General features: G+C 41.6%; 1 protein-coding gene across 3 annotated transcripts; it reads left to right on the top strand.

The window, feature by feature from the left end:
• Positions 1 to 2,256: 2,256 nt before the first annotated feature.
• LOC127010279 (DCC-interacting protein 13-alpha-like) lies at positions 2,257 to 17,689 on the top strand. 3 transcript variants are annotated; one of them, XM_050884124.1, is made up of 15 exons: positions 2,257 to 2,674; positions 4,422 to 4,589; positions 4,741 to 4,815; positions 5,208 to 5,324; positions 6,100 to 6,222; positions 6,809 to 6,987; positions 7,333 to 7,497; positions 7,936 to 8,121; positions 9,087 to 9,228; positions 9,457 to 9,662; positions 9,888 to 10,000; positions 12,340 to 12,357; positions 15,541 to 15,736; positions 16,579 to 16,765; positions 17,195 to 17,689. In XM_050884124.1, the coding sequence occupies exons 1-15, from the start codon at positions 2,612 to 2,614 to the stop codon at positions 17,402 to 17,404; spliced, it is 2,148 nt and encodes a 715-aa protein (XP_050740081.1). In that variant the 5' UTR covers positions 2,257 to 2,611; the 3' UTR covers positions 17,405 to 17,689. The 3 variants fall into 3 exon arrangements, with proteins under 3 accessions (XP_050740081.1, XP_050740083.1, XP_050740084.1); XM_050884126.1 differs by having other exon boundaries at positions 2,258 to 2,674; positions 4,422 to 4,580; XM_050884127.1 differs by lacking the exon at positions 12,340 to 12,357 and having other exon boundaries at positions 2,259 to 2,674.
• Positions 17,690 to 17,696: the final 7 nt, after the last annotated feature.

Genomic DNA, 17,696 nt, shown 5'->3' with positions numbered 1-17,696 from the left:
AGTAAGGGTTATACGTGATTTCTAAACGCAAATAAATATACGTAACGAAAAATGGTTTATTAAAATGCCTTCTGTTTCCTTAGGGATGATTCTTGATGACATATGATTGTATGTCTGCAGGAAGGGTTATACGTGATGATTTCTATACACAAACTAATATATATTACAGGAAAATGAATAAGGTTAGTATATAAGGTCGAAAGGGCTGGTTCTCTGCGATGCATGTCTGTATTGCATTCTTTTATACATCCCATGCTTGCAGGAAGGGCTATACGTACTGAAATTTATACACAAGTAATTATACGCAGCAGGAAATGAAGAATGGAATGTTTGTATAAGGTCAAAAGGGCTGGTTCTTGATGATGTGTCTGTGTTGCATTCTTTCATACTCCATGCTTGCAGGAAGGGTTATACCTTATACCTACTGAAATTTATGCAAAAGCAATTATACGTAACAGGAAAATCATAAATGAGATGGTTGTATAAGGTCAAAAGGACTGAATCTCGATGATGTGTCTGTGTTGCATTCGTTCATACACGCCATACTTGCAGGAAGGGTTATACGTAATGACTTGCATACACAAACTAATATAAATAACAGGGAAATGATGAATAAGATGTTTGTATGAGGTCAAAAGGGCTGAGTCTCGATGATGTATGTCTGTATTGCATTATCCCATACACCATGCTTGCAGGAAGGGTTATACGCATAGCTGGGCACGATGACAGAAAACCTTATTCCCGATAACTGATAATGAAAAACCTTAACAAGATCAAAAAAATAGACCAGGTCTTTTCACGCATAGGTTTTGACGTTATCAAAAGAGATAGAGGGCAGAGAGGGATAGTGAGCAGGCGGAGAATAATAAGGAAAAAGAAAGATAATTCATGGGATACTGAAACCGTTACTAACGATACCAGCTAAACGGTACGGTACCGGTACCAGATTGCTCGGTACCGGTACCAGTTGCTCGGATTTATTTATTGGATTTATTGATAATTCTTAATGTCCGATTTTTTTTTTTTAGGTTGCTAATAAATATTGTTATTGTTATTAGACTATGATCGAGTACATCCATAATAACTATACATGCTATTTTTTTATCGAAAAAATAAATATTCACTTCATTCAGAGTGGTATAGGCTGTGTGTAGACGCTGAGTCACTGCCCCGCTGACCGTCTCCCCAAGTTCCCACCATTTTGTCCTGCTTTCCGTTTCCATCACAGCTCCCGTTTCCATTATTTTGTTATTTTATTTATTGGAGTTACTGGATAATTCTTCATGTCCGATTCTTTTTCTTTTTTAGGTTGCTAATAAATATTTTTATTGTTATTAGACTATGATCGAGTAGTCGAGTACCCATATCACCGAGATATCCACTTACTAAGTGGTGATCTCTCTCTCTCTCTCTCTCTCTCTCTCTCTCGTGGAAAAGAACAAGGAAGAAAAATTAGGTAAGACTGTTGGAGAAGAGGAGGAGGAGGAGGAGGAGGAGGAGAAGTAGGAGGAGGAGGAGGAGGAGGATTTATGATTATGGAGGTGAAGAGAGAAAAAAAGTGTTTAGGAGAGAGAAAAAGAGAAAAGTTAGAGAGAGAGAGAGATTTACATAGATTTACATAGAAAATCAGACCACACAGACCCCATGGTTCAGACTATAAGGTGGTCTGTCCTTAAACCTAAGTGATTTTACATTAATCAGAAGGCTCCTAAACGTTGCATTTCTGCTCTAGTTGATATTAAGTTGAAGGAGAGAGAGAGTTTTCTTTACAGGAAATTTATTTGGGAATTTCATCAGAAGTCATTAAGAAAAAAAAAACTCCTTCGGGTACCGGTACCGGTACTAACGGTACTTGAGTTTTCGGTACCGGTACTACCGGTACTCAAATTAACGGTACTTACCCATCCCTACTGCCCGAGGAGAGGAGCAGCATCCCTGGCACTGCAGCGTCCATACCAGCAGGACGAAGAGGACACCATTGGAAGAGCTCATTTTGAAAACACAAGAATGGAGACAGTAAAGACAGTGCTATATAAATTTTGGCAAAAATGAGAAAAGAAAAGAAAGGAAGAGGAGACGTATGCCCTGCCTGCGGGTTGGGATGGGATGTTCCTCCTTTCTCCCTTGTTGTTTACCTGCAACAATAAACTATCAATCAAGAAATTTAGAGACTCAAAAGACCCAGACCGAGAAAGTCCACACCAGAAAAAGCTACATCAGGGAGTGCCGTTATAAAGGCAAGACTCCCGACCGACAATTCGACTCAACGTCCTATCGCCAGAGTGTCAGCTGATGTCTGATGGCGGCTGGCTGTTTGTCCGTCTGCTGCCCTTCACCCCGCCTTCTGCCGCCCCCAGGCCCTCCCTCCGGCCCTGCAGACACCCCCAGGGCACCACAGCCTCACAGGGTCACCGCCATAAGGAAAACAACACCTCACTAATACAAGAATACGTCACTGCCCAACAGACGGAGAAGAAACGCGTCTATGTCTTGTAGTGTCTGTTTGGTTAGGTCATCCTCGCCACACCCGTGACCCACCAGGGAGCCCCGAGTCTTCACGCCCTGTTGACCAGCCCTTCAGGAGGCACCCAAGGTCAAGGCTACAGGAACCATGGCAGCCACAGCGACCTTTGACAAGCTGCCCCTGGAAAACGCACTTGACGACTCTCCACAAGTAATTATTTTTATCGTATATCTGGGAATAGGTCACCGTATTAAGGAGTTGGGTCATGTTTCTTTATACGAGAGCCAAATTACCATGACGTAAACCTTTGACAAGCTGCCCCTGGAGAATGCACTAGATGACTCTCCACAAGTAATTATTTTTATCGTATACCTGGGCGTAGGTTGCCATATCAAGGAGCTGGGTCATGTTTCTTTATAAGGGAGCCAAGTTGATGGTTTAGCCAAGGACGTGAGATGGTACGGACACTCGTATTACTCTGCACAATCTTAATATAACCTAAGATTGATTGGCTAATAAACAAAAAAATATCTATTACAAGAAATTTTTATAAGCACAAAAGTATTATACTCTCAATATTTGTAGGAATATATATATATATATATATATATATATATATATATATATATATATATATATATATATATATATATATATATATATCAACCAAATTAATCATTTTATAACTGTTGCAACACCTGTACTGTTTAAACTTTTAAAATTAATACAAATCATGAAAAATCAACTGTCCAAATCATCACGACTATAAAAAATAAATGGGTGGTCACACTCCACTTCCAGCATAGGAGCTGCATGTTCGTTATTTACGGCAATGCCTTCTCCGTGCATCGCTGAGTCACCATAATAATGGACATTTCACTACTTGCCATATTCCTGAAGTGAGATGCAGAAAAACATAAAATCTGACTTACAGCAAAAAGAACAACTCTGAGGGCTTGTTTGTCCCATGTGGGCCAAGGCTACAGAGTATTGCACATTCACGACGTTTTACAATAAATGCGATGTCCAGACCATCCCACCGTCTGAATCATCACCGCTCTCCCCTACCTGGGCATAGGTTTTCCATATTAAGGAGCTGGGTCATGATCTAAGAGAGGCTGGTTTTTTTTTTATAAGGGAGCCAAGTTACCATGACATTAGCCTTTGACAAGTAAAAATTTATCTCATACTTGGTTGGGCACATGAGGTCTAGGTTACCATATGAAGGAGCTGGGTTGTTATTAAAGACAGGCTTTTTCTATTTAAGGAAGCCAAATTATCAAGACATTAGCCCTTGACAAGTAAAAAATCATCATATATATACCTGGGCATAGGAGAGCTAGGTTACCATACTAATGATCTGGGTTACTATTTGAGAGGGGCTACTTCTATATACTAAGAGAGGTAAGTTACCATGACATTAGCCTTTCCCGTAAACAATGCTTTTTGTATGTAAGAATTACCACTGAATTTTTGCTGGAGGGCATGTTATAGGCCTGTGTTGAAAGCATTGATTTGTATGTCTGCCTCTGACTGTTCTTATGGTTTTATGTTGCCTGGATTAAATTAATGTCTTGTCTCTTGAAGGTGTTTTATGCAACCATATATCAATCAGATACTTCAGTTAACTCCTATGAGTGAGTTGCTTCCCATTTATGTTCACTACCTCTGTGCTGGTGATAAGCTAAGCTGCCATAACTAATGATGATAGGTTTGTCATTAGCATAATGTTAGATTACTGATTTAGCAGCAATAGGTTTTTGTCCCTAGATAGGTTATGTTAGGCAACAGGGGTTGGTTAGCCTGAAAATATCAAGTGTGGGGTTAGGATTTAGTTGTTCACCTAATGTGCCTTCATATCACAGTTGCAGTAGTGTATTTCATGGATGAGGCACATATCACATAGCCAGATGAATTAAGGCATTTCTGTATCACCACATGTTTGCCAACCTTTCAGCTTCGCACGCTGGTGGGAGTGTTTGCCGCTGACTCCCAGGCACTGAGGGACTATGTGACCACCCTGCACCAGCTGTCCTCTAAGCTGGTAGCTGCCCATAACCAGCTGACCTCAGCCTACCAGGACCTGTCCAAGCACCTCAAGTCATACAAGAACATTGTAAGTGGGGTATGTTCAACTGACGTCTTTCTGGAGGGTGTGTCATGATTAAGTATCAGAAGCATTTAATTTGTATATCATACACATATGGTTAATAGGACAGAGGCAGTATCTAAATAAAATAGGGAGCATGATTCTTGGTTGTCTTTTCTTCTTGCAGAAGTTTTCTGTGGACAATGACAAGGGAGAAGTTGTGGCCTCAACCTTAGAGAAGTTTGCATCCCACATCTCAGAGGTGAGACTTGTGTGTGTTGAGTATTACCTTATTCCTTAACCCGTCCATTGTGATTGGCATGGATTTGGCTTTCACTGGTAGCCTGGTAACATACAATCCCAGGTCTTTCTCTGCTTCTGTGGTGGATAGTTGAGTGTTTCCCATGTGGTATTAGTATGCTAGATATCCCCTCCCAAGGTGCATGACTTTACAATTTTCTTCATTGATTTGTAGCAGCCACTTTTTGTTCCATTCCTGTAGCTTGGTGATGTCTTGTAGAAAATCTGCAGTCAAGGGGTTAACTTGTTATTCACCATCTATCTAACCTCCATTTGAAACTTTGTGTCATAGCATTTGTATTAGTTACCCAGCTGTTTGATTTAGTTCATTCATCCAGGACTTGTCCTTTCCAGATGAGTTCCTGGGAGCACATTGTTGCCACACAGATTGCCGACGGCTCTGTGTATCCTCTCTCAAGGTTCATTGACACAGAGCTGCATGAGATGGACACAATGGCATCACTGTATCAGGTACAAAAATTTCCTCTTGTTTCAGCTTTGTTTGATAAGGTATACCATAATTTTTTTTCTATGATACAGGAGACAGGCCATGACAAAAAAAAATGCCCTCAGCCCACTTCTCCCATAAAATAAGATTTAAGATGCAAAAACAGAATGTTTTAACTCAGTTCCATAGATGTTTTTATACACCCCTCCTGAAAGAGTTTACCACAGGAAGGTTGGAGTATTGTTGAAGGAAAGTTATTTTGAAACTTACCAGTGCAAGGGATGACAGATTGAAGATACTGGTCATGTCCTGCATTACTAATATTGACAACATAGGGATTACCTTCAATAGACAGTCTGGTGGTGCTCTTGAGACTAAAGTAGACTCATAATAGCTCTCCATTATGAAATGTTTGATAGGATAACAACCTGTGCCTGTCATTAACCTGTCCGCTGCGATTGGCGCGTATTTAGCTTTCACTGGTAGCCAGGTAACATATACTCCCAGGTCTTTCTCTGCCTCTGTGGTGGATAGTGGAGTGTTTCCCATGTGCTATTGGTATGCTAGATATCCCCTCACAAGGGGCATGACTTTACATTTTTCTTCATTGAATTGTATCAGCCACTTTTTGTTCCATTCCTGTAGCTGGTAAGGTCTTGTTGTTAGAAATCCACAGTCAAGAGGTTAAATGGGACAGAGATCTTTACTGCTGCAAAAGTATTGGCTGTCTGGGCTTCTCTTACTTCAGTTACAGAAGTGTTGTCCCACACTGTAGCTAATTAAAAGTTGATTTTCCAGACTGCTGGCCAAGATATGGAAAAGGCCATCAGCCGCTACAGCCGCTGCCGCCGGAAAGACCCAGAGGTGGAGCGGCGGGAGGCCAATGAGGACGTGTATGTCACAAGGAAGAAGTTCCACCAGGTGAGGCATCAGGTTTAGGGCCCAGGGAGGGGTTGTTGGGGCAGCATGCGTGTAGGTATTCCTGTACCCCATATTCTCTGTCTACTATCTATTTTTAAGGCAGTGGAATTTTGATTCTATCAGGCAATCAGTATTCAGGATCTGTATAAATAGCTTGACTAATTTTTTATATATTTTCTAGTATTTCTATGGTTTAAGGACACTAACTTTGCATGCTTACTCCATCTCTTCCTCTGGTAACAGTAGTGGTTTACATTGAATAGTGAGTATCAGGTAAACTTGGGGTTAAACTTAGGTTATTAAAGCTAAAATAACAGTCAGAATCACTGCTCTCAAGGAAAATAAAATTTCCACTCTAGGTTTTAACAATAAAAGGAGATTTGTGACATATGTTGATATTTTTCTTTATTGCTGCATATCTTAGGAAAGACGTAAAGTAGATGGATCTTGTTTAATAAGTGGTATGAGTACATATACAGCAGATGTCGAATAAGAGAGTATTACAGAATCGGATAGGAAGGAGTGGAGTGAGTAAGCAAGGAAGGAGAGTATGAACAGGCCTGACTGAAAGCTCTATAATTTTCAGATGGCCCTGCACTACTATGCCAAGATGAACCTGCTGCAGTACTCCCACAAGATTGCCCTGCTGGAGCCAGTGCTGGGACTCCTGGTGGCCACACGGGCTCACTACAACATGGGCCACGACACCCTCTCTGTGCCGGCACTCGAAGACTTCCTCTCCAACGCGTCCGTGTGTGCCAAAACGTTGGTGTTCTGAATGCTATTACAAGTGTTTTTATTATGTGTGTGTGTGTGTGTGTGTGTTGTGATAAACACTGTGTATATAAAGTGACTAAGAAATGCCAGTTGACTTATACAATGCAGCTTCTGAGAACCAATACATTCACCATTATTCCTCCTCAACTATAAATCTATCTGACTTCCATTATAATATTTCAATTATGTTTGCATCAGCTACACAGGTGATTAATTTCTTCCACTGGAACATTCCCTTCTGGGAGCTCTCCAAGATGCAGACATCAGAAGAGTGTACAATTATATTTAAATGTTACACTTCCAAAGATTAACTTTTTCTCTTTTTTTTTTCAGCATCCATGAGGACCAGGTGAAGGAGAGGGATGAGAACCTTGAGCTGATAGACAACATCATCACACAGTCACAGTTGATGTACTATGCTCAGCCTCCCCCTGACATCGCTGCCCTGCCACCAGACACCACGCTCACCACCAAGAGTGGCTACCTCAACGTGCAGAAGTAAGATACACTGGGAGAATTTCTTAGGCTTGTTGGTCAATGAATAAATACTCAGCAGCATGCAGGGTTGTTTGACTTAAATCAAGTTGATTCAAATCACTAATTTAAATCAAGATTTAAATCACTTTATACAACAAAATTAGGTTATTTATTGTTGATTTATACCATAAGTTGCTGGCTACCATGTGTTTGAAAGATACTTTAAACTTAACCTAATGTCACCTAACAAAACCAGAACAAACAGTATAGGTCTTGACTCAGAAAATCCATATATGCTTCTTTACTAATGAGTCTTTCTATACAACAAAGTGAGGTCATTCTTTGTGGATTTATACCATAATGTGCTGGCTAAATCTAACATTAAATAGAAAATGCTGCTGCTGATGATGATGATGTGCTGCATATGTTGTACTAAATGAAAGCTTTGTCTCATTCCAGGAAGTACATGGGCGTGATGAGTTCATGGGAGCGCCAGTTTGTGTTTGTGGAGGGCGGGAACCTGATGGGGGTGGCCAAGGGCGAGGCGGTGGGCTCCTTGCTGCTGGAGATTGACTCCTCGACAGTAGTGCACGCCACAGACACTGACGACCGCCTGCATGTCTTCCAGGTGGCCACCAGCAAAAAGTGAGTCGCTGGGGAGTAGGAGTTGACAACCATAGGTGTAGGATATGTCTTGTAGTTTGTACACAGCTTTCCAACCAGTACTCAGATCATGAAAAAACTGTTCTGGATAATTGAATTGAGGTGTGCAAATGAAGTGATAAGTGTTGACCCCTTGACTGCAGATTTCCAAGACATCACCAAGCTACAGGAATGGAACAAAAAGTGGCAGCTACAATTCAATGAAGAAAAATGTAAAGTCATGCATCTTGGGAGGGGATATCCAGCATACCAATATCACATGGTAAACACTCCACTATCCACCACAGAGGCAGAGAAAGACTTGGGAGTATATGTTACCAGGCTACCAGTGAAAGCCAGATCTGTGCCAATTGCAGCAGACAGTTTGAAGAATGGTTATTAATTATTATTTTAACAATGGTACCTCAGTTTAATTTTCCAGATAAGGATTTTTTTTCTAATATGAGCACTGTATGAAATGGTGCAGAGGAATTGCTAAGTATGCCTTTTATATTTCATTGATGCTTAAGATTTTCAAAACAATGGGGGATGGCAAACTTTAATAATTTTACATCTTTTTCCTGTCAGATTGGCTACCATCCATTGCTTATTTCTGTCTTAAATGAGTGCCACATCAGTCTGAGTGCCATTACCCTAAGTCTTTGATCTTTTAACCCGTCTGCTGTGATTGGCATAGATTTGGCTTTCACTGGTATCCTGGTAACATATACTCCCAGGTCTTTCTCTGCTTCTATGGTGGATAGTGGAGTGTTTCCCATGTGGTATTGTTATGCTGGATATCCCCTCCCAAGGTGCAGGACTTTACATTTTTCTTCATTGAATTGTAGCAGCCACTCTTTGTTCCATGGGTTGGTGAGGTCTTCTTATAGGAAATTCACAGTCAAGGTTAAGTATGTTTTAGTGTGCATGGAGGTAGAGGTGTGATGGTGATGTGGGTGACCCTGCAGATACGTCACCCTGCAAGCACTCAATGACCGGGAGAGGGACGAGTGGATGCTGACCATCCACAACCTGGGCAAGGACGGCGGCTACATCAAGGACGAGAAGGTGGTGCCGCCCTCGCTGCTGTCGGGTGTGGGGCAGTTCTTTGTAAGTGTTATTATCATTATTATTTTTTTAGCATTATTATTATTATTATTATTATTATTACAATTTTTTTTTTTTCAGCATCATTAGTATTACCTCTGCCACCACAAAAAGTTATGGGTTATTTCAACTTGTCTTGATATGACTTACTTTCATTTTTTTATCTTAAGATTATGTGAAAACAAAGAAAAATCATATTGCTGCTGCTGAAGGTGCTGCCCTCCCTCTCAGGCAGACAAGTTCCATGCCGCCTCTGCTGCCATGGGGTCCTCGCCCCCGACCCCAACCCCCGGAGGCTCCACCACCACCCCGGCCTCCACTGGGTCCTCAGGAGTGACCAGCAGCCCCCCGGAGCTCACCGCCATACCCAGCGATGCTCCCATCATGTTTGACCTCCTCACGTCCAGCGAGGAAACCTTCACGCTCAGCCTTGACATGTGAGTGCCAAGACCAAGGCTGACTTTTCTTTTTCTTTTTCCTACAAGAAAGGAAGCAGCTCAAGGGCAACAACAACAATAAAAAGTGTAGGAAAAAAGCCCACTAATCACTGCTCCTACAAAAGATAAAAGTGAAGAGTGACTGCTGACACGGGCACAAAAATAAAGGTACAAGAGAAACCTGCCTTAGCAAGTAACAATAAAGAGGTGTTTTGAACATTACAGCGGTGCAGAAAATGACGAGACAGCCGGCAAGGAGGCAGCAGCAGAGGAGGATGTGTCTCGGCCCTCCTTTGGGGTGCGCTTCCTTGGCTCGATGGGCGTCAACGTGGACAGAGGTGAGTGACGGAGACTAGCGTGGCTTACTTGTGGCACTGCTTACGGTGAATCCTAAGTAAACACCGGCGGGCACTCTTTGTGGCACTCTAAAGTTTTTATAAGCACACTGTAAAGTACTCTTATAAAACTCCATTTCATGCACAAGTCACCCCCACCTCTGCCCCAAGGTGGTGACAGGTTCCCCTAAACTTGGTCTAATAGAAATTGTTACAGAAAACAATTTCCGTGACTCTGTATGGTGGAGTTTTATATTTTTTTCTGATGGAGTAGTTTTTTTGTAAACAATATCGATGAGTAAGACCAGTTGTTAACAAATCGGCCTCAACTATAATGTAATTTTAGGGCTGCCTCACCAACTTCATCTCACAAAATTAGTATTTCATCCATTTTAAAACTGGCAACCCTTTCCCATAAAAATAAAAATGACTCGTCCCCACATATAGGTCCATATTTTTAAACGCCTTGGGCTCCCACTACGACTGTTTTCCAAGACCGCAGGGAAGATTAACCTTGTTTTCATTGGAAGTTTTCCAGTTCAGGGTGCAGAAGTTGAGTAAGACTATCACTAGGATCACAAAACTACCCATGAAAACCAGGTTAATCTTCTCTGTGGACTTGGGAAATAGGCGTAGTGGGATCCCGAAATTATAAAAAATATGGACCATAGTCTCAATTAGTAAGCCAGTCCCACAAAGTGAGTGACCTCGCCCCATGAAGCAGCAGGTCTGCCCCATGGCTGTGGTGGCCTGACTCAGCCTGCATGAAGGCCTTTGGCACAAACATGGCGGCTGCTGGTGTTTATTTATGACCAGCCTTGCTTCCAAATGTCTCTGCACAGATGGCAATAGTATTTTAGACAACACAACTCATGCAAACAAACATCCCAGGGTTTGTGGTGTCCTGCAGACAGTCAATCTGCTTTATGCTTCCTGTGAGGATACAAGTAACATGGTCCGTCAGTGCCACTCAAGCCAAAATCATGATCAGTCACTTGTTGCATTCCCCTAATCTACCATTTTCAGGAAACAGGACAGAGAACCTGAGATGCAATGGGGACAATATGAATGAAATTTTGCTATTTTGAAAGTTGCAAAAGTTTAGGTGTGCTTTTATTCCTCTAATGCTTCTCCAACTGTGTTTTTAATAGCTTCATATTACACTGGGTCACAGTTTGCTTAGTTTAGAGATTACTTGAGGTTTGACTTCAGTTCCCTTTGGACAGATAACTGAGAACTTTTCTGCAGGAGCTTGACTTGGTTTCAGTGCTAAAGTCTTTGGCAGAGTCATGCGTCCGCCCTTTTTAATGTGTTGTTGGCAATGCACATTCTGATGATGCTTAGCTTCTGTCAAGGAAAGTAATAGCAGGCCATAACCCATAACCAGCACAGAGCAACATGGTCTGTTATATTTTTATACTGTCATGAACAATTATCTAATGCTATAGTAGTTTGACATGAACCAGCAGCAGCAAGGTGAAGTCTTTCTGCTGGCATAACACTCAGCATGCAGCCAGCCCCTGCCTCCTCCATGATCATGTGCCTAGAACAGTGTTTCTTAACCTGGGGTGCGGCACTCACCAAGAGGCTGAAGCTGATATTATGTGACGCTTTGAATGTTCTTCAGCCAAGTACAGTGCAGTGCAGTTATGGCAGTCAGGCTCCAAATCTGGCATTGTGCTGTTGGTTTTGAATACTACCGACATCAGAGGTATCTTACGGTTATGGAGAATGAAGAAAATAAATTGGCATACAACTTCTGGTGATTGATTGACTCTGAAACATCCTCCATTCCTTCTGTATTTCCTCCTTGGTACATCTTTCTGTGTAGGAGTTAACCATTACCATCTCTTTCACCCCTTGCACTGCTTAAACTCTGGGACGGAACAAATTCCTTTTACTCTGGTGGCTAGTCCTTCTTGGGATACTTATGTTCTTTTTAGGAGCAGTGTAGTGTGGGATTTTTTTTTTTTATATTGATTAGTTTCTTTATCATCAATAAATTCTAAGCATCTATGACTTGCTAATGCTATAAGAGTACAATAGAATGTTGATTTATCATGAGATAGGTTCCACTCCTTATTACAGGGGAAAGTGGAGCCTTGCCAGTATATGCAGATGCCAAAGAAAGTTGAGCTAAATCACTTTTGTGCTAAATTGACTGTAATGTAATGTAAGGCTGTGGAGAAGCTGTAGTCCGGAGTAATACACATGTTATTAGTGATCATAGGGAGGAAGGAGGTATCTTCTACTTTTTGTGTGTGTGTATTTGTTTGGCTAATTTACCGACTTCACTCACATGCATTTACTGAGTGGTATTTAATGTAACATCTTCTTTTCAGTTGTATCTTTCATAAATGGTAAGTCATCCCAGTAAGCCGTTAACACTGATTGCTTCCATGTTACTTTTACCGCCTCCAGCAGCATGCCACCCAGCCAGCCCAGACACTGCATCTTTAATGTGTTTACTAATGTGTGTGTTATGCATTACTCATCATTGTACCATCAGCAAAGGCATGATAATAACACCCCTCTCTCTCTGCCTATCTGTCTCTATCTCTCTCACACTTGTGTTTAATTATATCCAACTGAAAAAGATCATAATTTATTCCAACAATATTTGTGAAGACCATGTATAGATAAAAATTTTACTGTTCAATACCAAATCCATTATTGTCTGTCATAACCATTGTCATCATCATCATCATAACTACAGTCATCAACCTCGGGCAAGTTAGATGACAATGCCAGCCACAAGACCTCCGGCAGCATTAGGGTAGGGACAAAGGTGGAACATGGTCCTGCTTTCCTGCCTTGACTAAGCCTTCCTGCAGTGGAAGGGGTGCCAGCTCCAGTCTTCTTGGCACTGTAAGCTGGGCTGTGTTATTGTGAGGCCTCTTAATGCACACCAATCTATACTTGCATAGATGAACCCCGAATATTACACATCAAATAAATGGTTAATATTTAGTTGAAAAAATATTTCACATGCTCTTAGAGGAGGCCAGCAAGTCTAAGAAACAATATCAGTTCATTTACTTCTGGCAGGACATTTATCAAAATATAATCAATAATTATGAATGACCCATAAACAGGATTATGTTTTATGATGCCACGGCAAGCCTTGAGAGCTGTGAACTGTGGACAGTGTGTCACCTTGCATGGCACAGTGACAGGCAGTGTTTCTAATTACCATTGGTGTAACTCCAGTAGCAGAGCTTGGTATATATATATATTGGTAGATATTTGGGAGCCTCTCCATACCAAGAGTTCCCAAGTGCTTGCATGTATCACCTGTACCTAGAACTGGCCCGAGTTGAAGCCTCTGCCAGCAGGATGTTTCACCTTGTAATAACTCCTGCCATCCACAGAATACCTTGTAGTGTTTGTGCTTGTTGATGCCTTGATGTAAGTCCTGCCTGTTGTCACCCACTGGTGTGAGCCCTGGCCCTCAGTAGGCAACACCTCCTCCCCTTACTACTCTAAAATTGCTTTTAATGCATACCTCTCTCTAGTCTTATATTGTTCAACACAAGAAAGAGATTTATGTAAGATGGAAACTATTGATGACGTCAGTTATACTCAGTAGCATTTTCCTTCTCTCAGTAGTAATAATAATAACAATAATATGTAGTTAATAATAAGAACAATAATGATAATAATAATGTTACTGTTATAATAGTAATGATGCTAATAATAATGGTATTAATAACTAATGATCATAATAATAATTTTGATAATAATAATAATAGTAATAATAATAACAATAACAATAATGATAATAGTGGTACTAATTGAGGGGTTATTCAGGCCAGAACTTGGCTCATATTGATGCCCTGGATATACAAGTAAGGTAGAAAATAAAATTACTCAATAAAAACAGTTGTAGAAAATATATAATTAAATAAGATGTACCAGAAACAGGTTGGACACATGTACCAGAATTCACATTACTTATACTGAACACACACTTAAACTGAACCTGTGATTACTTTTTTATTTATTTTTATTTATTTTATTTTATTTTTTACGTCTTCGCCCATAGTGCCGGTCGACTTTTCTTCAGAGGCCTGGTGGTCAGCCCAAGCCCCTCATGGCGCAGGCAATTTTTATAGTGGCGCCATTTAACGTGTCAATGTTAGAAGGATATAATTTTTAAACGAAACATTTGTAAACTCAACTTCACTGTGGATGTATTTAGCCTTAGCAGTAGACAGAGTATCTTTAGGTGTGTATACATGATTGAAATTGTTGCAGTTGCCAGTGCTGTTAGTAGTGTGTTCCTTTGTTTATTTACTGATATGGTTTATGTTGCAAAGTAAGTTCAGGCATCCATTTGTCCCAGTCTGATTATATTTTCCAAGAGTGTATCAAGACACCTCTCCACCTGAAATTGACCTCTCTTTTGGCCACTTTTTACTTTTGTCTGTTATGGGAGCGGTGAGTAGCAGGCTTTTTTTTTCTGCACTCTTTTTGTTGCCCTTGAGCCATCTCCTTTGCTGGGGTGGGGGGGGGGAACACGTCTGTGTCCCTGCAGTGAGAAATTGAGCAAGTAGGAGAAAACTAAGAAGCACTCGTTAACCCTGAGACGGCGGCAGTATTTGAAGAGTAGCTCCCCTCAAAAAGAATCATCTATATATAGTCATTGCCAACCTTAAGACCTGTAAAAAGATGGTTTGAGTAGTTCACAGAGGGACAAAAGTGAAGCTGTGAATATGATGAAGTTAGTTGAAGTTATGAAAGTAAATAGGATCAGTGTCTGTCAGCATCCTCTTCAATGTTTTATGGAGTAGTGTATTGGGGGCATTTTATTTTTATTTTGTTTGCCCTTGAACTGTTTTGTACCTCCCGCGGCCCCGCTGCACACGACTCAAGCTCATCCCTGTACTGTCCAAATCCGTTATGCAAGAGTTAACCAACATCTTCATTCCTTCATCCCTATACTGTCCAAATCCCTTATGCAAGAGTTAACCAGCATTTTCATTCCTTCATCCTTGTACTGTCCAAATCCCTTATGCAAGAGTTAACCAGCATCTTCATTCCTTCATCCCTGTACTGTCCAAATCCCTTATGCAAGAGTTAACCAACATCTTCACTCTTTCAACCCTCACGCTGGTAAACTCTGTAACAATCTTCCTTCTTCTGTATTCCCTTCTGCCTACGACTTGAACTCTTTCAAGAAGAGTGTATCAGGACACCTCTCCTCTCGAAATTGACCTCTCTTTTGGCCACTCCTCTTGACTGTTTTATAGGAGCAGTGATTTGTGAGCTTTTTATTTTATTTATTTATTTATTTATTTATCTATTTTTATATTTTTTTTTTTATTTATTTATTTATTTATTATTTTTTTTTTTTTTGCCCTTGAGCTGTTTCCTTTACTGTAAAAAAAATAATAATAATAATGAAAGTTTTAACAGCATTCACCGAACTATTGATATATTTAGTATTGCAATTCAACAATTTTTTGCCGTACAAATGAACCTCAAGCCTCAAGTCTCTCCTCAACATCTCACCTTTACGTGGCTGGCTGGTCTGGTTGCAGGGCAGAGCGTAGTGTGTGAGGTGATGCGAAGGATCCTGGCGGCCAGGGCCATCCACAACCTCTTCACCACCACCGAGCTCAACCTGACCATCACCAACACCCACCTGGTGCTCATTGACCCCGCCTCTGGTATCCCACGTCTCCAGCACAGCCTCAAGGACATTGCCTACTGGGCCGCCCACTCGGAGAACCACAAGTGAGGCCACAGCTTGTATGTGTAAAGATAGAATAGAATAAATAAACTTGCAGTCAGTAAGAGTGTATGAATGTCTGTGATGTAACAGAAGGAGAATGATATATGCATACAGTCATCCCTCGATCTTTTAGGGTTGCGTCCCTGATCCCATCGTGAAAGTACAAAAACCATGAAGTGCTGCTCCCTTCCTGAGCCCTGTGTATCCTACAGCAGCTGACAACTTATTCACTTGACATATTCATTATTAACCCCTTCACTCCGGCGATGCCGACGTCGGAATCCGACGGCGTCGCTGTTAGTCCTCTTCTAAACCTCTTAATCCCCTTCCATTTCCTCTTAATCCACTTCTAAACCTCTTAAGAGGAAATGGAAGAGGATTAAGAGGAATTTAGAGGAGGATTGAGAGGTTTAGAAGAGGATTAATCCTCTTTCATTTCCTCTTGACTCTTTCCATACTCTGACGCCGACGTCTGCGTCACGGATGGAAAGGGTTAACTTAGCACATCATATAGCAGCACAGTATCATAGAGAGTATTACACATGCACAACCTGCTGCTGGGGAGAGAGATGCACTCCAGACTGCCTGGGGCATCACCTGTGTACGGGACACTTGTACTTTTGGCTGTGTAACTTGAACTCTGTGTCACACGTTTGCTCCTTTATGATTCCATGTAAATTATTCTTTTGCCAGGAGAATCTGCAGAAGTATGAAACTGCAGATACTTACACTATGAAAACAAGGGGTAACTGTACTAATTTTCCGATCAGGGAGAGGAAAAGGATCAGAATGCCTTACTAACTCCATTTTTTATGCATTCATTTTTATACTTTGCTCCTCTCAGACTGGTGGGCTACATTGTGCGGCAGAACGATGTTGGCGGCCTAGACAGCACCAAGTATTCCTGCTTTGTGTATGAAGCAGATGTCAGCGGAACGGACGTATGCGCGGCCCTGGGTCTGGCGGCCAAGACAGCCTACGAGCAGCTGCTGGAGAAGAAGACCTATGAGAAGAAGAGGAAGCAAGAAGCTGTAAGAATGCCTTTATCTATTAAGTTATCTTTTTATTATTTTGTGTGTTCACAGAGTTGTGGTATACAGGGTTAAGAGTTAGTCTCATGTTATCCTGTTTCCATATCTACTTTAATGCGTCCGCTGCAATTGACATGGATATTGCTTTCACTGGTAGCCTGGTAACATATAGTCCCAGGTCTCTCTCTGCCTCTGTGGTGGATAGTGGAGTGTTTCCCATGTGGTACAGTGTATTGGTATGATGAATATCCCCTCCCAAGGTGCAGGACTTTACATTTCTCTTCATTGAATTGTAGCAGCCACTTTTTGGTGATGTCTTCCTGTAGGAAATCCACAGTCAAGGGGTTAAAGTAGTTATGGAAAAAGGATAACATGAGACTTTACTTGCCACTCCGTGGGCTGCTACACACATCTTTGTACCCCTTGCAGCGGCTCCTCCTTGACAACATTGCACAACTGCCCGACATCAGCGACCCGCCCAAGGTCAGCTCTGACGGCCAGTTCCTCATCCTGGATGGTGACCTCCCCGGTGACTCGCCCACCCACACGCCCCCTGTGGTCCCGCGCCTCACCCCGCCCGCCCCCACACCGCGCATCCCACCCCCTGCAGAGGCTGAGGACCCAGAGAGTGAAGCTTAGCACCTCTCACAGTGTTCACCCTGTCGCCATGCTTGCCCATGCCCGGCTGAAGTGTGATGTAGAGTGTCTCCCAAGAACAAGGTAGGAGCAGTTACACAGTGAACAGAACATTTACATGACAAATACAAAATTCTTTCCAATATATAAGTAACAAGTTATGATTGCAAATACAATTAAGAAAACCAATAGACCTCTTTCCAAAGTTCCTCCCCTCCCTCAGATGTCAGTTCTCTTCTTTGAAAGCAGGATGTTTTGCAGCTTAAGTTTATTGAGAGTCAATAAGGCATTGAAC

The sequence above is a fragment of the Eriocheir sinensis genome, chromosome 43 (assembly GCF_024679095.1).
Source record: "Eriocheir sinensis breed Jianghai 21 chromosome 43, ASM2467909v1, whole genome shotgun sequence".
Classification (NCBI taxonomy): Eukaryota; Metazoa; Arthropoda; class Malacostraca; order Decapoda; family Varunidae; genus Eriocheir; species Eriocheir sinensis.
Note: the sequence above shows the minus strand (reverse complement) of the source record. Positions and strands in the feature narration are given on the sequence as shown.

Bases quoted from the DNA above. Each gene is read 5' to 3' on its own strand.
- LOC127010279 (XM_050884124.1), top strand. From the start codon at position 2,612: ATGGCAGCCACAGCGACCTTTGACAAGCTGCCCCTGGAAAACGCACTT. The intron at 7,498-7,935 runs GTAAGATACACT...GTCTCATTCCAG, and splicing joins GGCTACCTCAACGTGCAGAA to GAAGTACATGGGCGTGATGA. The intron at 16,766-17,194 runs GTAAGAATGCCT...TACCCCTTGCAG, and splicing joins AGAAGAGGAAGCAAGAAGCT to CGGCTCCTCCTTGACAACAT.